Here is a 23365-nt window from a genome sequence, read left to right on the forward strand (position 1 = left end):
AGCCACGACCTTGCTCATGTGGGGTGAGGGCCCAAGTCAGCTTTTACAGATGGGGACCCTGGGGGGCATGGAGCTTGTGGCTTGTGCACCCCGGTGACCTGTTCCCCAAGAGGCAGGATGCAGGACCACACGGGCCCCCGGGGACTCACCCAGCACGCGTACCACCCTCGAGTCCTGCAGCACCGAGTTCCCGCAGGCAGCCTGCACCGTCACCCGCACGTCACCTGCGTCTGCAAACCGTGTGGTCACAGAGTTGTCCAGGGAGAGCAGGGGCTGCGGGGCACAAGAGCGCGTCAGGCCCGGCTGGCAGGAGTCGGGAGGCTGGTCCTGTGTGGCTGCCGGTGACAGGGCACTGTGGCCTCCTGCTGTCCTCATCAGCAGGTGCACCCATAGAGGCGCCCTGCGGAGGCAGAGCCTGGGACGCTGGGAGGCACCACAGGTCACAGGCTGAGCAGGAGCTTGCTCTGGGGCCGCGCAGGGATGCAGGTCCAGCAGCCCTTCCCATCCCTCCTCTGTGGGCCTTTCAGGAGGCCTGTGGGGCACTGCCGGCCTGCACACGACCAGGGCCTCTGCCCACCCCACGCCCAGCTGCTGCACGTCATCTCAGACCCAGCACCCAGCTCAGGACCTCTGTGGCAGGGCGGCATGAGGGTGGGCGGCAGTGGCACCTGAAGACAGGAAGGCTTAGACACAGGGGCTCTGGGGTGTGGGGGGCACAGGGGGCACGGGTCACTCAGCCAGAAGTGGCCAAGTCGGCACTCGAACCCAGAGCTCCTGCTTCTTCCTGGATCCCTGAGCCCACAGCCCCTCCGTCCCGCCAGCCCTCTGCGAATGGACCCTCCGCTGGTGCTTGCTGGATGAGGGACAGGCGCCCCCAGCTCTTGAGGCCTCAGCCTGAGGATGGACAAGCTGCCCTTCTGTGAACTGGTCTGTTTCTGCTCAAGAACTCTCCATGGCTCCCCACTGCTCACGGTGTGCAGCGGGGCCTCCAGTGAGGTCTCTGAGACCTGTGTCACCCCAGGTGAGCTCCTTCTCCACCAAGCGTGACCTGGCCACTCACCCCTGAAGTGGTGGCCCCTTCTGGAGCCCTCACATGCCTCACCTGTCCCTTCCTGTGACGCTAGGCACACCCTGACTTGGGTCAGCCGCTTCGTCTCTTTCTAAGAAGAGGCAGGGGCTGGTCTGACCACCCCATGTGCATGGAGTAGACGGGCCCTGAGCAGATGCCCAGGGATGGTGTTGAGCAAAGCCAGGTCAGATGGGTCCCTCACGTTGGCCCAGGAAGGGCACTAGGACTGGGGAGTGAGTAGCACACTGTCCCCTGCTGCTGGATACCTGGGCAGCGTCCTGCCCTGCTCAGCACCCCAGAAGGGAGCCTGCAGGTACGGGGACAAGAGGGGCCAGGGCAGCTCACCTGCAGGCTGTGGCCAATCCACCAGTAGAAGACAGTGAGATTGGGGTTCAGGGGCAGCAGCACAGCGGTGAGGTTCACCTCCTGGTTGATGCCGACGACAGGAACCACCTCCAAGTAGAGTGCCTGCAGGGGGGCTTCAGGGCCCAGAAAGGTCAGGGTTAGAGGGCTGCAGGACACAGGGCATTTCAGAAGATGTTTTGGTCATTGTCACCATCAGTTTTATTGCTACCTCACCACCACATCAGCTTCCTCATTCTCATAACCATCACCATTTTTATCACCATCAAATCACCATCATCATCACCACCATCACCACCATCATCATCACCATCACCACCATCACCATCATCACCACCACCACCATCACCACCATCACCATCACCACCATCACCATCACCACCATCACCATCACCACCATCATCATCACCACCATCACCATCACCACCATCACCATCACCACCATCATCATCACCACCATCACCATCACCACCATCACCATCACCACCATCATCATCACCACCATCACCATCACCACCATCATCATCACCACCATCACCATCATCACCATCACCATCATCATCACCACCATCACCATCACCATCATCACCATCATCATCACCACCACCACCATCATCACCATCATCATCACCATCATCACCATCACCACCATCACCACCACCATCATCACCATCACCACCATCATCACCATCATCATCATCATCACCACCATCACCACCACCATCATCACCATCACCACCATCATCACCATCATCATCACCACCACCACCATCATCACCATTGTCATCATCATCATCACCTCCCATCACCATCATCATCACCCATCACCATCATCACCACCATCACCATCATCACCACCATCATCACCACCATCACCATCATCACCACCATCATCACCTCCCATCACCATCATCATCCCCATCACCACCATCACCATCATCACCACTATCATCAAAATCATCATCACCATCACCATTATTACTACCACCACCACCATCACTATCATCACCACCATCATTATCACCTCATCACCATCACCACAATCATCATCACCACCATCACCATCACCACTATCATCACCACCATCACTAACATCATTATTACCATTACCACCATAATCACCACCATCTCCATCACCATCCTCACTGTCATGGCCATCATCACCATCATCATCACCAATATCATCATCACCACTACCACCATCATCACCACCATCATCACCACCACCACCATCATCACCATTGTTACCATCATCATCACTATTTTTACCACTATCACCATAATCACCACCACCATCACCAGCATCATCACCACCATCATCATCACCACCACCACCATCATCACCACCACCACCACCATCATCATCACCACCATCATCACCATTGTCACCATCATCATCACTATCATTACCACTACCACCATCATCACCACCCCCATCACCAGCATCATCACCACCATCACCATCCTCATCACCGTCACCACCCCCATAGTCACCATTGCACATCACCATCACCACACTTATCACCATCCCCAAGGGACCCCTTGTGCTTCTCCAAGGACCAGAATGTCCCTGTCACAAGGAAAGGCTCTCAGCTTCAAAGAGGTGCTGGACTTACAGTTGACCTGGACAAACAGCACCGCCTCATCATGCCCCGCCATGTTCTCTGCCCTGACAGACACGCGGTAGACGCCAGGACTCTCGTATCGGTGCCGGATGGGCTCTCCAGTTAGTGTGAGGTTCACGTACATGGCCTTGAAGCCATCCCCAAGGTCCACCTGATACTTGGTGGTCAGGACATCTCCCTGCAGGAAGCACCAAGAGGCCACTCAGCAGTGGCCCTAGAAGCTGAGGGGCCAGCTCAAGGCCACTCACCCACTAAGGACAGGTCTGGTCCTGCCCTCAGAATCCCAGCCTGAGTGAGCTGAAGGGACAGTCAGGAGGACTTAGTAGGGGCCATGGTCAGGGGTGCATTTCAGAACAGTTGGCCAGCTGCAGGTGGAGGAGGAGGACATAGGTGGTGTCAGGCATTGTGGGACTGGCTGAGGGTCCCGGGGTCCCCCAAGGCCTGGGCCTGGTCATGGAGCTGGGTGAGACGAGTTCCCTCATACTGAGTAGGGCTTCTGTAATGTGACCAGGACATCTCGCTCTGGTTCCCGAGTTTCCCTTTTGTCACCCTAGGTGTGCAGTGGGGCTGGGGGGGGGCCCTGTGGCCTCCTCACAGAGACACTGATCACCTGAGCACTCCCCACCACGAGCAGCCTCCTCCTGACACCCCCCCCCCATGCTGGAGAAACAGCAAGGGTCACAGCTTGGGTCTGCAGTGTCCCCAGAGGCTCACAAAGCAGAGGCCTGGTCCCAGTGCAGCAATGTCCAGGGTAAACTCTGACCACCATCCATTGATGGCTTCATAGCTGAATGGCCTGCTGGGAGCCTCGGGTGGCGGGAGGATGTAGGGACATGCCCTTGGGCTGCTTCTGCCATTTAAGTCCACACTCCCCCTCGCTGGCCCCCTCCTGCCCTCCCTGCCCCTTTCCTGCCAGGCCCCTCCCCCCAGTGCATCCAGGAAGCCGCGTCCCAGTGACAGGGGGCTATTGCCAACTACTCAGTGCCTTCATGCACCCCAGCAGGTCTCGAGCTTGCAGGACACTCCACATCCGTTACATTCACCAACTTCTCCACAAAGATGGTGGACCAGGTTGGACAGTGTCCCCCAGAGTTCATGTCCACCGGAGCTTCCGAATGGGACCTCACATGGAAGTGGGGTCTTGGCAGACATAAGTAGTTAAGATGAGGTTGTCCTGGGGTGGGGCGGGCCCTGAACCCGCATCCTTACGGGGAGGCGAGGGACAAGCGGGTGCAGAGGAGGATCCCTGTGGATGGCGCAGACCCTGGCGTTTCATGACCGTGCACGCCCACGGAGCCCTGGGCCCCTCAGAAGCTGCAGGAGGAGAGCCTGGGCTGCTGGGGGCCCCCAGCAGTCGTCTGCTGACCGGACGCCCGTGCTGTGATGGGGAGTCCTCGGCTGCCACAGGGCGCTCCTCCCCGGGGAGGAAGGAGGGAAGCCGTCCGCCGCTCGCTGCTCGGGGAGGGAGCGGGCATCCCAGGCAGCCGGCTCTACCTGGTTTCAACGTGCAGCTGCCCGTGGACCGTGCAGCAGGCGACACTTCCTGTGCCCATTTCTCCTGTGCACGTGCTGCTTGGGCCGACGCCTCCCGTGTGGCTGGCCGTGCCCAGCTGGCTGGTCGCTCTCTGTGGAGTCCCAGGTGGCTTCCTCTCACTGGGCTGCAGGCTTTCCTCTCCCCAAGGGCCTGTCCCAGAGCCAGTGTCTTGAGGACGGGCCAGTCTGTCCACTTCCCTCTCGGCTGTGCCTTTCCTGTCCAGCCTAAGGACTCAGGCGGCATCTCAAAGGTTTTCTCTGAGGATTTTTCTAGAAGTTTCCATGTTCTTCTTCCATCTCAGCCCAGGCTCCCTTCTGAATGTGTCTTTGTGTCAGCGGTGAGGTTGGTGGTGGCCTTGTCCCTGGAGGGAAAGGCCGTCCCTCCCACACTGGACCCTTCGCCCCATGGGGATCCTGGCGTCTTCCCGTGGGTCCGCTCTGGGCTCTGCCCCAGATCTTACTGTTGGTCCTGGAGGCCTCAACATGGACTCCCCTGATCCAGGGCTGTCTCTAAGCCCAGCGTGGCCCACGTGTTTGTGGGTGTGTGACTGTACAAACACCTGCCAGTGTGTGAGTGTGCAGGGAGGGGATGTGGGAACGTGTGGGAACGTGTCCATCAGCGAGCTGGTGTGTGCGGGGGGCACGCGTCCCTCCCTGGCCCCCAAGGAGGCCAGCAGGCTCTTCTGGGCCAGGGGTCCCCCAGGCCCATCTTCCAGGAGCGCCTCCCAGCCCTGCCCACGTGTGCTGTGGAGCAGGCCCAGCAGGCAGCCAGTGCTCAGCCTGGGAGCCCGGCCCTGGGCAGGCTGGGAAGCAGGCGTGGGCCTGAGAGGGGCAGCCCATCTGTACTCTGGGTAGGAGAATCCGTACCTGGGGCCCAGCTGCCAGGCTCCAGGGGGCAGCAGATGCCACGTTTCCAGGAAGGCTGTCCTGGGTCCACTGAGGGTCTAGGTGACCCCAGGTTGGCAGGGGGAGAAGCCACCGGCCGACTCAAGATGCTGCTATGACCAGAGACCCCTAGACCTGCCCCAGGGTGGCCTCCACACCCCAGGGTGGCCTCCACGCCCCCGGGTGACCTGGGAGCCAGTCTCAGCCCACAAGAGGACCTGGCAAAGGCAGGAGGCAGAGCCAGGGGATGGCCCAGATCTGGAGCAGACCTGGCCTCTGTCCACTCAGAGTGCCCGAGGCCTGATGCCCTGGCCAGCTCTGCCACTCGTGACTATGTGGCTTTAAAAGAGCAACGTCTCCCGTCCAAGCCTCAGTCTCCCCACTATAAAGCAATGGACAGTGGCTGAGTGACTGCCCACGGCTGGGCCTTGGCCTGGACCAGCCCGTGTCCTCCTCAGCCCTCGTTTCTGAATTTGCACCAGAGCAGGGGCCTGCTTTCCAAGCCCACAGAGCTCGTTGTCACAACCCGAGCCACCTCCGTGCCACCTCCGTGCCACCTTGACGGACATTTGAATAAAGCAGATGGGATCAGGAGGCCCCCCTCAGTCAGCCCTGTTTGTCTGAAGGTCCCCTGGGAGCCAGAGGCTGGGGACCCTCTCCCGGCAGGGAAGGCCATCCCTCGGCACTTCTCTGCACCTTGCATTTCCTGAATATTCGTAAGTTTCCTGTTTTCATCTTTAAATTTCCTACAATGAACATTAGTTATTTCCGTAATCAGAAACGTAAGCATGTTACCTATTAATTTTAAGACTAGAAGGAAATGCAAGAATTAATCGTTCCTTTGGGGAGCAGAATTCTTATGATATTTATGTTCTTGATTTTTTTTTGTATTCTCAAAATATTTTACAATGAACACACTATTTTTCAAATCATAAGGAAATGTAACGTTTGTTCTAAAGTAAAAACAGGTTGGGAGACGGGGACGCACTCGTCACATACCTACGTGTCTGTGTGCAGATACACGTGTGTGAGAGCTAGGTTTGTTTCTAGCCTTGCACATGCACATGCACAGAATTCATTTTTGATTGTGTGATTATAATAGGGATCTTCTTTAACTTCCTTCTTTTGTTAGGATTCCAAATTAACTAGATCCATATAATCAGGTGGTGAAGAAGTCCCCCTGCCACATGACAACGCTCCTTCCACCCCCTGTGTCTGTTTCACTCCCAGGCAGTGGCCCGGGCCAGGGCGGAGGTCCCACCCACCGTCCCTCCTGCAGGCTGCAGCAGGCTGGGCTCCACAGGAACGCTCCAAGCTGACACACAGCCCCCCAGAGTCACCCCGCAGGTGACAGCACGGGCCAGCCGCTCACCTGCTCCTGCCGCACCATGAACAGCACGTCCTCCCCGGGCCGCACGGCCACCGCCTCGCCGCGGATGCTCACCCGGAGGCCCCGGGGTGGGGTGAGGGGGCACTGGAGCTGCACGGGGCTCTGTTGCAGGTCCACGCCACCCTCGCACACGTTGGACACCACCTTCCGGTACCTGGGTGGACAAGGGAGGGTCAGGTGGCACCAGACGGGCAGTGGACGGGGATCCACAGTTGGGCAGAGATGTGTCACCCAGAGGTGGCCCTCGGCCTTGACCTTAGAGGCTCCGTGCCCCGCCCTGTGCGCCCCACTCTGCCTGTAACGCGGGAACGTTGGGGCTCGGAGGGACGAGGGTCTGCTTCAGAGGGCAGCCGCGCCTGGGCCCCAGAGCAACAACATGGCCACCGCTAGCTCCTGGGGGCGAGGGCCAGTCTGGACTGGGTGGTTTTGAGGGGAACATGAGGAGGGTGCCCGGGGGGCACAGCTGTGGACTTGCTGTCACTCCCAGTGTGGCCCAGGCAAGAGTGCCCTCCTCACGGGGCCCTGTCTCCCTATGGCCTCGAGAGCCAAGGGACACCCGTTTCTTAGGTGCCAGGTCCTGGGCTGGGTGCTCCCAGGCAGCCCTATCCTGGTGGGGCAGACTGTCCAGTGGGAGGAGGAGGCTGCCTACCTCCCTCACGTGGACGTGGAGCCCGGTGGACAGCACTGCCCGGGGCACCTGGGAGCTCATCCCTGGGGGGAGCAGGTAGAGCCTCGCAGGCAAGGGGACCAGGTAAGGGGACACCAGGTACAAAGGCCCTGTGGTGGGTGCGGGAGCCCAGAGGTAGGAGCTGGAGGAGTGGACAAGGGGGAGGCCGGTGGGCGAACCTGGTAGCCCTGGGAACCCTCCTAGGAGACCACTGGAAACCCCTGCTCAGGCGGCGCCCCCTCCACATGGTACTGTGTGCTGAGCAGCCCTCTGGGAAAAGTGGGTCGTGTCTCCGAGGCTGGTGGCCCTCCCGTCCTCAGGACCCAGTTCTCCAGTTGGCTCAGCCACCAAGTGAATATCCAGATGTTTACCAGGCGAAGCCCATTTAATTACTGACTTGAAAGAAAACACTTTTCTCTGAGGGCTGACTACCCACAGCTCCTCAGGGCCCACGTGGGCAGGCGGAACCCTCGGCCCAGGTACAGATGAGAGGCCCTGACACTTCAGATGAGAGGCCCTGACACTTCAGATGAGAGGCCCTGACACTTCAGATGAGAGGCCCTGACACTTCAGATGAGAGGCCCTGTTGGCCAAACCCTGGGGTGGGTGGGAGATGGATGGATAGATGTGTAGGTGGGTGGGAGGGTGGATGGGTGGGTGGATGAGTGGGTGGGTGGATGGATGGATGGGTGGATGGATGGGTGGATGGGTGGGTAGATGGATATGTGGGTGGATGGATCGGTGGATGGGTGGGTGGAGGGGTGGGTAGATGGATAGGTGGGTGGGTGAATGGATAGGTGAATGGGTGGATAGATGAGTGGGTAGATGTATAGGTGGGTGGATGGGTGAATGGGTGGATGGAAAATTGGGTGAATGGGTGTATAGGTAGATGAATAGGTGGATAAGTGGAGGGGTGAATTGGATAGGTAGGTGGATAGGTGGAGGGGTGAATTGGATAGGTAGGTGGATGGTGAATGTTTTGATGGGTGGGTGGGTAGGTGGGTGGATGGATGGTTTGATGGGTGGGTGGGTGGGTTGACAGGTAAATGGCTTGATGGGTGGATGGATGGGTGATGGAAAGAGGGCAGGGTGTGTCCTGCTGAGGCCAAAGCCTGCATTTTCTGGCCCTGCCTCCCCTTTTCTCAGGTTTCCCAGGGAAAAAAGTGGAATTTCTTCATAAGGTTGTGGGCTCCCTCCTCTGGGAGATGGGATCTTCAGAGGAAGTGTGTCTGGGACTTCCTGAGGCTGAAGGTCACACACAGCTCTGTGTACCCAACATTTCCACGTGAAGTTGGTGTTTGAAAGCAATGTGCTTGGCCCCTGGTGGGGAGAGGCCATGACTGCCACCCCTGCTGAGCCCCTCCCTCAGGTTGTCCTTGTCACTGAAGGCTCCAGGACACCCACATGAGCCTGGGGGGAGTCTGGCAGGGAGGACAATTATGTGAATGTGACCATACCTAAGGTTTTGGCTATGACAGAGGGGGGCGTGGCTCTGGGGTGAGATCAGGGAAGACTTCCTGGAGGAGGTGCTGTTGAAGCTGAGACCCACAGTGGCAGTGCCACCAGACCTGGGGCACTGAGTTGGGTATGGGGGTGTGGGGGGTCCTGGGCCGCAGGAGCACTGCTTCTCTGGGGCCTTGGGCCTTTCCTCTCTGGTTCTCTGCTCAGGCCTGGCTCAAGGCAGCTTTCCCCTGTGCTGGCCCCTGGGGCTTCAAGGGACCTAGAGCCTGGTGACGGTGCCATGTGGAGCACAGCACCCCCACCTTGGCTTGTCCTTCGGCCCCCTCTCGGGGTGGCGGCAGTGGGTGGCCTGGGGAGTCTGCTCTCTCTGGGGTGGCGGGGAGCCCCGTGCACACTCACCCGAGGCTGCTGGTGTAGGTCTGGCCCAGGGTGCAGTCGTCAGGGGGTGACAAGGGGTTGAACCAGAAGTTGGCAGCGCACTTGTCGGCCGACTCCGGGGAGGGTGAGCGCTCAAACCCGTAGTCACTGTGAGGAGCCAGAACAGCGGTCAGGCAAGAGGCAGCGGTGGGGACAGCAGCCCGCCAGGGCTGGGCAGGGCATGGGACGGCACGTCCAGAGCCTGCCATGTTCCTGTCTGTGGGGACGCAGGGGCGACCCCACACAGCCTGTCCCAGAGCGGGAGAGAGGCCTGACCGAGGGCAGGTGCCATCCAGAGCGACAAGCCCCAGGTCCCGGAGGGCTTCCTGGAGGAGGATCCAAAGATGCCCCAGACCCGGTGGTGGAGGGGAGCCCTTTCTGTCCCAGCACCCCCAGAGCAGGGCAGAGGCCAGCTCCTGCTGTGGCCAGCTCTCCAGTCACACCCGGCCACCTCGGCCCTGTCCTGTGTATCAGAGCTGAGTCCCTCAGTCCAGAGCCCCCAGAAGGAGTGTGGAGAGCAAGCCCACCATGGAGGTGCCCACCCCGGAGGCCCCCGCCACAGGGAGGGCCTGGGGACAGGCCATCGTGGGGGTCTGCACCCACCAGCCTCCTTGCCTCCTCTAGGGCACTGCTGAAAGCCACCGGCCTCTCCCTGCTCTGCTCAAACCTGCCTGTCGGGCTGCGCTGGCCCGGGGTGAGCGCCCGCCTGGCACGTGCCCGGCCCGGGGTCGACCCTCAGCTCCCCACATAAATGAATAAGATAAAGTCCATCGACAACTAAAAAACATTTAAAAACCCCCAAACAAAAACCAACCCCTGTGGCTGCCCCTGCCCACAGGACACGGCCCCCCAGGACCGCCCCACCGCCCACCCCGCTGCCCAGGCCCGGGCTCCAGCTGAGGACTCACCAGAGGAAGTCCGTGTCCCGGCACGGGCACACGCGGGACTTAAGGGCCGCCGTGAAGCTCCGCCCCTTCACACACCAGGACGTGGGCTTCCTCTTCCGGAAACTTCTCTGCTGGCCCATAATGCAGTCGTCGCCCTGGAGCAGGGGCGAGGAGCTGGGATGAGGCAGCGGCTCCCTCCCAGGGTGCGGGTGCCGGGGCCCTGCAGCTGGCTCTGTCCCCGGCAGCAGCTGGAGGGGCACCCCATTCACAGAAGGGGACACTGAGGTCCAGCAGAGGACAAGGTGGCCTCCCTCTAGCCCGACTTGTGAGCATTCATTGTGCATCTGCTGTCTATTAGCCCTGGCCGGGCCTCAGGTCCAGAGCTGCTGGACAGGTGGCCCCTAAGTTCCCCTTTGACCCCCGGGCCACAGAGAGCGGGGAAGCCACTCCCGAGGAGGACCTCAGGGATGCCCAGAGCACTCGCCCCGTCCCTGCAGCAGGCTCAAGCAGTCACGGGGTCTGCTGGGCCAGGCGTGGGCAGGCTCCGGAACCTTCTCCTAGGCCCCTCTGCAAGGTCCGGCATGGCAGAGTCTGGCGCAGCCTGAGCCAGAATCTCGCCCCACATGGGACCACCCTGTGTCTGGTGGACACCCTGTCACCTGTCAGGTGGTGTCTGGCCCTCAGCAAGATGGCCTGGCCACAAATCCTACTTGCCCACGCCTGCCCATGTTGAGCCTTCTCGCCCACCGTGGGCCCCAGGGCAGTGGCACCTCTGTAAGGGTCCTCAAGGAAGTATCCTGTCCCCCCACCCCCGGGTCAGTCATCTTCCCTCGACACAACCCCAGCGTCCTCCAGAGCGGCCTGCTCAGCACTGCTGCCCCCGCAGGTGGGGGTGTTAGCCCGTGTGCCCAGACCCCCCTGTGCGCACCCTCCCGAGGGCCGGAAAGTCCAGAACCCTGCTCAGTGGCCGGAGCAGCCCAGGCACGAGGGACGCGCTCAGAACACCAGAGGCTGGTGTGTTGGGTCCTCTGTGGACACCCTGGAGGAGGAGAGGTCCCGGCTGGCCAGCGCTGGGGCAGGCGGAGGGGCGGGGCCAGCGGTCCTGGCCGCACCTGCAGGTTGGTGAGTTCCCAGGAGCTGTAGTCCTCCTCAGAGCACTGCCTGGAGAAGGAGGGCCGGAAGTCCACCTTGACCAGCTCCCAGTCGGAGCGGAAGCTGATGTGGCCAAAGACCCTGTGGGGGAGGGGGAGCACCGCCTTAGTCTGGCCTCTCTGCTGGGCACACGTGTCCCCCCCCCCGACTCGGTCCACCTGCACCAGGGCCCAGCGAGGCTGGCCTGCCCTTGCCGGGCTGCAGGGCTGTGCCTTCTGCAGGCGCTGGGCCAGCCTTGGCAGCAGGGTCCCCAGAGACCGCTCCCCAGCTCTGGCCGGTCAGGGCGCTGGCGTGGGCCATCCCACCCACAAGGCCGCCCTCGATGGCGGGGAAGAGCTCCCAGCTGGCCGCTGCCCTGGCCTCCTGGCTGTCCCGGGGCCATCCACAGCCCCACCCAGCCGGACCTTGCACTATGTCTTGCAGAAGGACCCCAGACAGGTGGCCACTCTTGGCCCTGTCCAGCTTGTCCCAGTCCTGTCCCCGCCTCCCTCGGCCTGAGCAGCAGAGGGTTCTGTGCCCAGGAGCCGGTTTCCATAGCTGGGTCTCATTCCAAAGAGAAAATGCACCCCAAGCCCAGCTCAGAGCAGGCAGGGGAGAGGGCAGCAGAGTGCTCGTGGGCTCAGGAGGGCAGAGCCTCACCTCCTTGGCGTGTGCCCACCGCCCACACCCTGCAGCACTGACCACAGCAGTCCTCAGGGACGCTGGCCAAGTGCCCTCTGCTCGCTGTGCAGTGTGGACGGGCCACCTCCCCCTGGGGTGGGAGTCGAGCGTCCCGCTCACCCCCAGGAAGGAGGCCCGTGGCACAGGCGACCCCCGGGCCCCCCACAGCAGGCTGGCCACAGCCCGGGCTCCCGCCCTGTGCCAGGAGGCTGAGGCCCGGCCCCCTTCCCAGACCCCAGGACTCTCCGCCCTGCTCCTCCCTGCGTGCAGAGCAGACGCCGAGGGGGAAGCCTGTGGCACCCCCAGGGCACGGCGAGAGGCAGGCCGGGCAGCGCAGCCCTCGTCCAGCCCTGGCCACTGCAGGACCACCCAGCACAGCCTCTCCCCATGGTCTTGAGGGCCGCGGGGCACATGGATTCCCTGCTCTGCAGAGCCCTGCCTGGCCCCTGGCCACTCACTGCTCACCTGCTCTCACCAAAGTCAGGTTCCCTGTCCCCAGTGTCCCCGGGCCTCTGCGCACATGAAGCCCACAGGAGGCCCCCCTGACGTCCCGGGAGGGGCCCCGCTCACAGGCAAGGTGGCACACGTGGCTGAGAGAGGTGCCAGCTGTTCACATGGACAGACGACCCTGGGCAGAGGGTGAGAGGGCCGGAGGCGCCCAGAGCCTGGCCCCCCAGGACGAGGGGCAGGCGTGAGGACAGAGGCGCCTCAGGGCTCAGCCCGGGGCCCCAACGTGGCCTGCTGGGTCCCAGCTCTGCTGTCCCTGCACGCCTCCCTGTCCTGCGCCCACGTCATGACCAGCATCTGTCCTCAGGCCTCCCCGCCCTCGGCCAGCGCCCACGTCCTGATCAGCATCTGTCCCCAGGCCTCCCCCCCTCGGCCAGCGCCCACGTCCTGACCAGCATCTGTCCCCAGGCCTCCCCCCCTCGGCCAGCGCCCACGTCCTGACCAGCATCTGTCCCCAGGCCTCCCCCCCTCGGCCAGCGCCCACGTCCTGACCAGCATCTGTCCCCAGGCCTCCCCCCCTCGGCCAGCGCCCACGTCCTGACCAGCATCTGTCCCCAGGCCTCCCCCCCTCGGCCAGCGCCCACGTCCTGACCAGCATCTGTCCCCAGGCCTCCCCCCCTCGGCCAGCGCCCACGTCCTGACCAGCATCTGTCCCCAGGCCTCCCCCCCTCGGCCAGCGCCCACGTCCTGACCAGCATCTGTCCCCAGGCCTCCCCCCCTCGGCCAGCGCCCACGTCCTGACCAGCATCTGTCCCCAGGCCTCCCCGCCCTCGGCCAGCGCCCACGTCCTGACCAGCATCTGTCCCCAGGCCTCCCCCCCTCGGCCAGCGCCCACGTCCTGACCAGCATCTGTCCCCAGGCCTCCCCCCCTCGGCCAGCGCCCACATCCTGATCAGCATCTGTCCCCAGGCCTCCCCCCCTCGGCCAGCGCTCACGTCATGACCAGCATCTGTCCCCAGGCCTCCCCCCCTCGGCCAGTGCCCACGTCCTGACCAGCATCTGTCCCCAGGCCTCCCCCCCTCGGCCAGCGCCCACGTCCTGACCAGCATCTGTCCCCAGGCCTCCCCCCCTCGGCCAGCGCCCACGTCCTGACCAGCACCTGTCCCCAGGCCTCCCCCCCTCGGCCAGCGCCCACGTCCTGACCAGCACCTGTCCCCAGGCCTCCCCCCCTCGGCCAGCGCCCACGTCATGACCAGCATCTGTCCCCAGGCCTCCCCCCCTCGGCCAGCGCCCACGTCCTGACCAGCATCTGTCCCCAGGCCTCCCCCCCTCGGCCAGCGCCCACGTCATGACCAGCATCTGTCCCCAGGCCTCCCCCCCTCGGCCAGCGCCCACGTCATGACCAGCATCTGTCCCCAGGCCTCCCCCCCTCGGCCAGCGCTCACGTCATGACCAGGGTCTCGTCTCCAGGCTCGCTCAGCAGGCCGTCCACGAACACGGAGGTGCTGGTGAAGTTGTGTGTGCTCCAGGTGAGGCCCTCGTCCACACTAAACCTGCAGGAGGGCCGCAGTGTCCAGGGGAGGCGGAACACACCCCCTAGTGCCCAGCCACTGTCCCACGGAGGCCAGCCCAGCCTCACCCCTGCCTCGTGCCCGCTCGCACCCTCCTGGCCAGTGGCAGGCCCCGCCCTGGGCACCCCATCTGCGGCACCCGGGTACCCTGCACCCCTGGACGCAGCACGGCCGAGCCCTGGGAACATCTAGGCTGGGCCTGGCCAGCAGCATCTGGGCCAGACAGGTCCAGCGTCCTGGTCCTGCGGCCTCCTGGCAGCCCCGGCTGGGCCTCTGAGCCCAGGCTCACCTGGGGCACTGGCCACGGCTGCCCTGGCTCCCGCCTCCCTCCCTCCACCAGGACCCGTGGGTGACGGTCCCTCTCTGGGAAGGGCCCGCCCCTCCCCACACGCTGTGCTGCTTCCCCATCTCTGGTCTCCTGGGGGAGGACCAGTGCAGCTCCAGGGTGCCCCGGGAAGGGCTTGGGGGGCAGGTGACACCCAGGGCCTGGGCCCATGGGGACCACACCCACAGGGCCCCGCGCTGGCCGCCACGTTACTTGAGGATCTTCAGGGGGATGGAGGTGTCCTTGATGGCTGCGATGACCCCGCCGTGGTCCAGGTAGAGGATGTGGTGCTCCTCCTCGAACACCTGTGGGCGTGGGGGCGCTGAGCACAGCACTGACCTGCCCGCCTGTGCTGCCCACGAGAGGACGGGCCACGGCTGGAACGAGTGTCCCCAGGTCCCCGTGTTGAAGGTGTTGGGCGGCGACGCACCTTTAAGAGGTGGGCCTCGTGGAGGGAGAGGGACCTGCCCTGACCCTGTCTGGCCCACCTCCCGCCACCTGCGGATGCCCACACCTCGCCCCAGAGCCTCCGGAACTCCAAGCCCAACGGGCCCTCTAGTGGGCTACCGCAGGAACGCTGTTACAGTGACGCCAGGTGGACTATGCAGGGGTCCCCTGCCTCTACAGTCCTGCCGCAGGGGGCACGGCCAAGGTTTTCAGGTCAGATGAAGTGAAAGTGCTGAGTGGTCTGCACAGGGAGGGGCTCCAGGAAGTGGGGAGCCGGTGAATCTACCAGGGAAGCGCCCCCCCCGGGGGGGTGGGGGCAGCAGGTGCAAAGGCCCTGGGGTTAAAATGGTGGTCCCCCAGGAGAGTGGGGCTGACTGAGGCTGGAGCTCTGGGGGCCATGCTGCCCCAGGAGGCCGTGGCTCTGAGTGTCAGCGCACCATGCGGAAGGCGAGATGCCGAGGCCTGCAGCGTAAGGACTGGCCCATTCCCTCCTGGAAGCTCCCCTGGGTGCTGGGAGTGGGTGGGCGTGGAGACTCGTGACCTTCTGAATGGGGACTTCTCCTTCTGCCCGTGCCCCCCGCTCCTGCTCCAGGCGGCCCAGCAGCTCCCGTCCCACTAGGCTGCCCCAGGGTCGGAGCCTCTGAAACAGCTGGGAAGAGGCCCAGTGGGAACAGCTGACCTCTAGCTCCTGTTTCACTGGACTCCAGGTCTCAGGGGGTCGGGGATTGGACAGAGGTGACCTTTAGAGACTAGACGGCTTCCCTGGTTTAGTGAACAGGAACATCACAACACGACAGATCCCTCCTGCCCTTTTCAAAATCCTTTTGTCTCCTGCATGTCGTTAGACGTCAAGGCCTTAGGCCGGGATGGCAGGTGAACTTTGTCTGCCTGGGCAGGTGGCGTGTTGTCCAAGTGTCACCTGGGAGGGGCCACCGCTGTGACTGCCCCGGGGACAGGGCTTCGTACACGTGGGCGGGGGAGGTGCAGGCCCAGGTCTAGGTCACCTCTTAGCCACTTGGAGCAGTGCTGTCATCCACGAAGCCCCCACCCCAGGAGCAGCGGTCGGCAGAGTCCCGCAGGATGGGTGTGGGTGGGCACGGCCGCTGTGCCACCTTACCTGCCGCCAGCTGCGCCCGCAGTCCGCTGTGATGTACATCTCCTCTTTATACTCCACCAGCTGTGAGCCCAGGTTACCTGCCCCAAGGCAAAGGGACAGCGTTGGGGTCGGGTCAGCCGCTGCCCTCTGCCCAGGTCGGAGCCCAGCACAGCCGTGCCCAAGGGCTGCCTGGGCTGCACCTCTGCCACCTAGCCACCAGAAGCGTGTCCCCTGCCGTCCTCTTCTGATGTGGACCTGCTGGGGGTGCTGGGTTCTGGCTGGTCCCCTCAGTGCCCTGGTGCTCACTGAGCTGGGGCCAGGGCCTCAGGAGGTTCAAGAATGAGAAGGTGTAACTTGGTCATCAGGGACGGCAGTGCCGGGGCTGGGCAGGCAGTGGGCTCAGGGCAGCCCCCAGCCCGGCCGGGTTTGCTTTAGGAGAGCAGGAGACCAGGGGTGGGAGGCGAGACTCTGGGTGGAAGGCAGGGTCGGCCCCTCCAGGTGGGTGTGAAGCCCCCGCTGGGGGTGTCTGGGAGGGGGGAGGGTGCGTGAGCCTCCACTTCTGTCCACTGGCCTGAAGCCTGCGCTGGGTGGACAGGGCTGGCCCTGCTACAATGGCCACTTGGGCTCACAGAATCCTGTGTGCGTTGGCTTGGAAAGAGCCTCACCCAGGACCTCGACAGCCAGCCAGCCTCTGAGGTGGGGTGACTCGGGGAGAGGAGAGGAGATCAGAGGGAAGGGAGATCAGCACCAGCCTCGCTCCCCCAGGCCTGCCCCCCCAGGACCACTCCCTCAGGTCTGCTTCCCCAGGTCTGCTCCCCAGGACCGCGCCCCCAGGACTGCTCCCCCAGGTCTGCTCCTCCAGGCCTGCCCCCCCGGGACTGCTCCCCCAGGTCTGCTCCCCAAGGACTGCTCCCCCAGGTTTGTTCCCCCAAGTCTGCTCCCCCAGGTCTACCCTCCCAGGTCTGCACCCCCAGGTCTGCTCCCCCAGGTCTACCCTCCCAGGTCTGCACCCCCAGGTCTGCTCCCCCCAGGTCTGCTCCCCCAGGTCTGCCCCCCCAGGTCTGCACCCCCAGGTCTGCACCCCCAGGTCTGCTCCCCAGGACTGCGCCCCCAGGACTGCTCCCCCAGGTCTGCTCCTCCAGGCCTGCCCCCCCCCGGGACTGCTCCCCCAGGTCTGCTCCCCAGGACCATGCCCCCAGGACTGCTCCCCCAGGTCTGCCCACCCAGGACTGCTCCCCCAGAACTGCTCCCCCAGTTCTGCTTCCCCCAGGTCTACCCTCCCAGGTCTGCTCCCCCCAGGTCTGCTCCCCCAGGTCTGCCCCCCCAGGTCTGCACCCCCAGGTCTGCACCCCCAGGTCTGCTCCCCAGGACTGCACCCCCAGGACTGCTCCCCCAGGACCACTCCCTCAGGTCTGCTCCCCGAGGACTGCACCCCCAGGACTGCTCCCCCAGGACCACTCCCTCAGGTCTGCTCCCCCAGGTTTGCTCCCTCAGGTCTGCCCTCCCAGGCCTGCTCCCCCAGGTCTGCTCCCCCAGGTCTGCCCCCCCAGGCCTGCTCCCCCTGGGCCTGCTCCCCGAGGCCTGCCCCCCCAGGTCTGCCCCCCCAGGTCTGCTCCCCCAGGTTAGCTCCCCCAGGCCTGCTCCCTCAGGTCTGCACCCCCCAGGTTTGCTCCCCCCAGGTCTGCTCCCCCAGGTCTGCTCCCCCAGGTTAGCTCCCCCAGGCCTGCTCCCTCAGGTCTGCACCCCCCAGGTTTGCTCCCCCCAGGTCTGCTCCCCCAGATCTGCTCCCCCAGGTCTGCACCCCCAGGTCTGCTCCCCCAGGTCTGCTCCCCCAGGTCTGCTCCCCCAGGTCGGCCCCCCAGGTCTGCCCCCCCAGGTCTGCTCCCCCAGGCCTGCTCCCCCAGGTCAGCTCCCCCCAGCCCCACTCCACCAGGCCCGCTCACTCCAGGCCTGCATCCCAAAATGCCCTGGACTCTCAGCGTAGGGGACGCACTGCTAGCATATACCCATGTTTTCTTTGGACTAAATAGAGCCGGGGAACACCTTGTAGGGACTTAGGGGATTCTTCATTCTGAGTGCTGCCTCTTGACTGGGTGGCGTTGACCTAGAGGTCTGGGAGAGCCACACCCCAGGCCCCGGGCCGTGATGTGATCCAGCGGGTTGGGCTCACCAGGCCGACCCCACCCCCACACTTCCCAAGCTCACTGATTACAGAATTTCCTCTAAAAAGGGGAGCCCAGGACCCCCAAAGTGTCTCACTCCTGAGCATCCACCCTCCTTTGTCCCCGCGAGTGCGGGCTCTGCTCTCGGGTGCTGCCCGAGGAAGTCCTTGGCTTTCCTAGGTAGGTCTTTGTGCTCTCTGGACGCGTCCAGGATCCCCTGTCTGTGGGTAAGTCAAGGGACTGCCAGGGCTGCGTGGAGGGCCCCTTCCCTCTTCTCCTCAGACCCCTCTCCAGTGACCATCCCTCCAAGTCCACCTGTCCACTCCTCTTGACTAATTCCACCCACTGACCCATTCCTGCACCCATCCCTCAGCCTTGGCTGGACACCTCCTTCTGCCAGCCCTGTGCTGAGCCGGGTGTCTGAGAGGAGTGACCAAGGGTCCGCCCTGGGGGCTCTCCCTCTAGGCGGGGAGGAAGGTATCCTGCAGCCACAAGCAGCCAGGGCGGTGGGCCCCAAGGCTGAGTGAGCGAGGAGGGACTGGGGCAGAAAGTGGCCTTCAAGTGAGCCCTGGGAGCTGGCCAAGGGCACAGGCAGCCAGGCAGAGGGGAGGCCTGGCCAGGGCCAGGGTCTGTGGCTGGGAAGAGGCAGCCCAGGCAGGACAGGGTGGCAGGCAGGTGGCACGTGTGCTGCTCCATCCACTACCCATCCATCCATCCATCCATCCATCCATCCATCCATCCATCCATCCACCTACCCATTCATCCATCCACCCACCCACTGACCGTTCCATCCACCATTCCATACCATCCATCCACCCACCCACTGACCGTTCCATCCACCATTCCATACCATCCATCCACCCACCCACTGACCGTTCCATCCACCATTCCATACCATCCATCCACCCACCCACTGACCGTTCCATCCACCATTCCATACCATCCATCCACCCACCCACTGACCGTTCCATCCACCATTCCATACCATCCATCTACCCACCCACTGACCGTTCCATCCACCATTCCATACCATCTGTCTACCCATCCCCCACCCCCACGTATCCATGTACCATCTACCCACCCACCCATCCACCATCCATCTACCTGTCTATCCCCCCCACCCATTTGCCCATCCATCATCCATCCACCCTGGCAACCACATGCCATGTGCCCTGAGCCCACTGTGTCCTGAGTCAGTGTGCCCTGAGCCCACTGTGTCCTGAGTCACTGTGCCTGAGTGCACTGTGTCCTGAGTCCCTGTGTCCTGAGTCCCTGTGTCCTGAATCCCTGTGTCCTGAGTCCACTGTGTCCTGAGTCACTGTGCCCTGAGCCCACTGTGTCCTGAGTCAGTGTGCCCTGAGTCCATTGTGCCCTGAGTCCCTGTGTCCTGAGTCCCTGTGTCCTGAGTCCCTGTGTCCTGAATCCCTGTGTCCTGAGTCCACTGTGTCCTGAGTCACTGTGCCCTGAGTCCACTGTGTCCTGAGTCCCTGTGTCCTGAGTCCCTGTGTCCTGAGTCCCTGTGTCCTGAGTCACTGTGCCTGAGTCCACTGTGTCCTGAGTCCCTGTGTCCTGAGTCCCTGTGTCCTGAGTCCCTGTGCCCTGAGTCCCTGTGCCCTGAGTCCCTGTGTCCTGAGTCCCTGTGTCCTGAGTCCCTGTGCCCTGAGTCCCTGTGTCCTGAGTCCCTGTGTCCTGAGTCCCTGTGCCCTGAGTCACTGTGTCCTGAGTCCCTGTGTCCTGAGTCACTGTGTCCTGAGTCCACTGTGCCCTGAGTCACTGTGTCCTGAGTCCCTGTGTCCTGAGTCCCTGTGCCCTGAGTCCCTGTGTCCTGAGTCCCTGTGTCCTGAGTCACTGTGCCCTAAGTCCACGGTGTCCTGAGTCCACTGTGTCCTGAGTCCCTGTGCCCTGAGTCCCTGTGTCCTGAGTCCACTGTGTCCTGAGTCCCTGTGTCCTGAGTCCCTGTGTCCTGAGTCCACTGTGCCCTGAGTCACTGTGTCCTGAGTCCCTGTGCCCTGAGTCCCTGTGCCCTGAGTCCCTGTGTCCTGAGTCCCTGTGCCCTGAGTCCCTGTGTCCTGAGTCACTGTGCCCTGAGTCACTGTGTCCTGAGTCCCTGTGCCCTGAGTCCACTGTGTCCTGAGTCCCTGTGTCCTGAGTCCCTGTGCCCTAAGTCCACTGTGTCCTGAGTCACTGTGTCCTGAGTTCCTGTGTCCTGAGTCCACTGTGTCCTGAGTCCCTGTGTCCTGAGTCCCTGTGCCCTAAGTCCACTGTGCCCTGAGTCACTGTGTCCTGAGTCCCTGTGTCCTGAGTCCCTGTGCCCTGAGTCCCTGTGCCCTGAGTCCCTGTGTCCTGAGTCCCTGTGCCCTGAGTCCCTGTGCCCTAAGTCCACTGTGTCCTGAGTCACTGTGTCCTGAGTTCCTGTGTCCTGAGTCACTGTGTCCTGAGTCCACTGTGCCCTGAGTCCCTGTGTCCTGAGTCCCTGTGCCCTGAGTCCCTGTGTCCTGAGTCCCTGTGCCCTAAGTCCACTGTGCCCTGAGTCCCTGTGTCCTGAGTTCCTGTGCCCTGAGTCACTGTGTCCTGAGTCCCTGTGTCCTGAGTCCCTGTGCCCTGAGTCCCTGTGTCCTGAGTCCCTGTGCCCTGAGTCACTGTGCCCTGAGTCCCTGTGTCCTGAGTCCCTGTGTCCTGAGTCCACTGTGTCCTGAGTCCCTGTGCCCTGAGTCCCTGTGTCCTGAGTCCCTGTGTCCTGAGTCCCTGTGTCCTGAGTCCCTGTGTCCTGAGTCCCTGTGCCCTAAGTCCACTGTGCCCTGAGTCACTGTGTCCTGAGTCCCTGTGTCCTGAGTCCCTGTGTCCTGAGTCCCTGTGTCCTGAGTCCACTGTGTCCTGAGTCCCTGTGTCCTGAGTCCCTGTGCCCTGAGTTTGCCCCTTGGGTTTTCCATGAGAGCTGAGCCTCTGGGGGAGCTTGGCCCTGCCCCCTGGGAGACGCATCATGGCCCCAGCCCATGGCTGTCCATCTTTACCCCTGAAAGGAAGGCTCCCTCAGGCTGAATGGCACCCACTGGGAGGGGGGCAGCATCACCCACCTGCTCCCATGATGAGGCCCGGGGCGCTGTCCTTGGTGTGCACGGTGCCCGACACATAGGGGTTGTCTGCCCAGCGCAGGTGCAAGTGCAGGTGACAGTCAGGCTGCAGGGGGGAAGGGGCGTCAGCAGGGGAAGCAGTGTCTTGGGGAAAGCTGGGCCTGTGGGGTCTGGGGAGAGGGCAGGGCCTGGGGTGCTTGGAGGAGTGGAGGGGCAAGAAGCAGGGCTGTGCTGGCCACTAGGGGGAAGGACAAGGACACGTGGTCCAGAGGCCCCGGGGGTGGCGGGAGGTGGAGAGGGACCAGCAAGGCATCCGGGGGACAGGTCCATTCTCTGCTCTGGATTAGTGGCCCTGCGTCATCTGCGTGAGGGGCTCTGCTTGGCGGAAGTGCCAGAGCTCACGGCTGGCCTCAGGCGCCTCGGCCCTCCCAGGTCCCTGCTGAGCACTTGGCCCCCTGGCCTGGGTGGGGCGGGGCCGAGGGAGGGCCATGCCTTCCTGCTCCTGCCCAGCCCAGCCCAGGCGCGGTCCTGCTTGCTCGCACTTGGGCTGGAGGTGGACCCTGTGGTCACTGGACACTGGAGGCACAGGCTGAAGTCCCTCTGGTGCCCTGTGGGGCCACTGGCTGCCACATTTTCCTCTCTCCAGCTGTCTCTCCTGGGCCAGGGGGTCTCCTGGCACTGACCAGAAGGCAAGGGCAGGTGGAGGGCAGGCCAAGGCTCCAATGTCCCATGAAGGACACAGGACAAAAAGCTCCAGTGGTACCAGAGCTGCCCAGGCACGTGGCAGACGGGGCTGGTCCTCTGAGCCTGCCAGGGCAAGGGCAGGGGACCAAGGGCAGGCTGGTGCCCAAGAGCTGGTCCTGACGGAGGTGAGCCGGGCACTGGGGCTGGTGGGCTGCAGGGAGCCCCCGGCACTCAACGACCTCCCAGGTGCTGGGGGCGCTCTCCAGAAGGCCAGCAACCATCACAGACAGACAGATGGACGGAGGGAGAGGGCCGTGTTGCCAGCCACCCAGCACCCAGCTCCTGCCTCGGCCTGTCTAAGGGACCCGGGGGGCCCAGCACGGGGTTCCTCTTCAACAGTTCAAAACCATTTCCCCACCAAGAGGCATGATGCTGAAGCAGATCTGATGGCCCCTCTAGTGACAGCACCTCGTCTCCCAGCCCCGCCAGCCCCGTGGCCCCGGAGAAGACACCGACCCCGGAGGACCAGAAGCCGCTATTCCAGGGGCTGGTCCAGGCCCTCAGCCCCATCACCCTCTCTGTTTTCCAAGCCTTCTGCCATGAGCAGGAATCGCTCCCGGGGAGACAGGCCCTGGGTCCACCTGACACCTGAGGCTGAACAGCCCGTCCACCACGCCCAGGTGGGAAAACCCGGCCTCCCAGTGGGGCTTTATTTTGGTGTCTTTTGTGCCCTGTGGGCTCCCATGTCCCTTGCTCAGGTGCTTGAATGCCTGCCTGGGTGCGTGCTTTCTGGTTTGCTTCCATTTTTATAATTTTAGGGTCGGGACATAATCCTGCAAAGGCCATTTCCTCGCTGAGTGCGTATTACAGACGAGGACCGGTCCCCGCAGAAACTTGCTTTGGCAGATTAATACGGCTCAACTCTGCAAGGAGCGCACGCCCCCCGCCCTTCCCCGCGGCTCTGTTCTCGGTGGGCACTGACACTCGGACTCAGTCCCCACACAGCTGGGCAGGTGTCGGGGTCCCCAGGGGTCACAGGTGGGGGCCTGAGCAGGGCCCCTGGGAGGACAGCAAGGGGCGGAGCTGGGCAGAGAGCTGGCCGCCTGGTGTGTGCCAGGCGGAGCCCCAGCAAGGCAGGCTCCTCTGCTGTGCTCGGAGGCCGGGTCCGGCCCACCACGCACAGGCGCAGGCCCTGGACAGGCAGGGCCAGGCTTCCTGCTTTACACATGAGAGGACTGTGGCAGAGCAAGAGGGGGTTTGGCCGTCCCCTGTGGGGGGTCCTGCCCGAGAAGGGCTTGCAACTGGCAGAGTCAAACGGAGAGGCAAGACGCCCAGTGGGGACTCCTCAGTGGAGTGGACCACGGGCAGGGTCTCCAGGTGTGGCTAGGAGTTCTGTGGGCAGGGAGAGGGAAGGGCATCCTGGGCTTAGGGACAGTGGGAGCGGGTTCCTTGC

The 23365-nt window shown here is 63.2% G+C and overlaps 1 protein-coding gene across 3 annotated transcripts in view; it reads right to left on the reverse strand.

Annotated features, from left to right (window-relative positions):
• The window catches only part of Sorcs2 (sortilin related VPS10 domain containing receptor 2), a 325891-nt gene that overhangs the window by 11034 nt on the left and 291492 nt on the right, over positions 1–23365 (reverse strand). For all 3 annotated transcript variants that reach the window (XM_078020968.1, XM_040292139.2, XM_078020969.1), the window contains exons 11-21: positions 21232–21334; positions 16017–16093; positions 14666–14757; positions 14002–14109; positions 11410–11530; positions 10319–10452; positions 9393–9518; positions 6848–7019; positions 3049–3235; positions 1415–1548; positions 150–273 (exon numbers count right to left, since the gene is read on the reverse strand). In XM_078020968.1, the coding sequence (XP_077877094.1) occupies positions 150–273; positions 1415–1548; positions 3049–3235; positions 6848–7019; positions 9393–9518; positions 10319–10452; positions 11410–11530; positions 14002–14109; positions 14666–14757; positions 16017–16093; positions 21232–21334 (1378 nt within the window). The remainder of the gene's footprint in view (positions 1–149; positions 274–1414; positions 1549–3048; positions 3236–6847; positions 7020–9392; positions 9519–10318; positions 10453–11409; positions 11531–14001; positions 14110–14665; positions 14758–16016; positions 16094–21231; positions 21335–23365) is intronic.

The sequence above is a fragment of the Ictidomys tridecemlineatus genome, chromosome 9 (genome assembly GCF_052094955.1).
Source record: "Ictidomys tridecemlineatus isolate mIctTri1 chromosome 9, mIctTri1.hap1, whole genome shotgun sequence".
NCBI lineage: Eukaryota > Metazoa > Chordata > Mammalia > Rodentia > Sciuridae > Ictidomys > Ictidomys tridecemlineatus.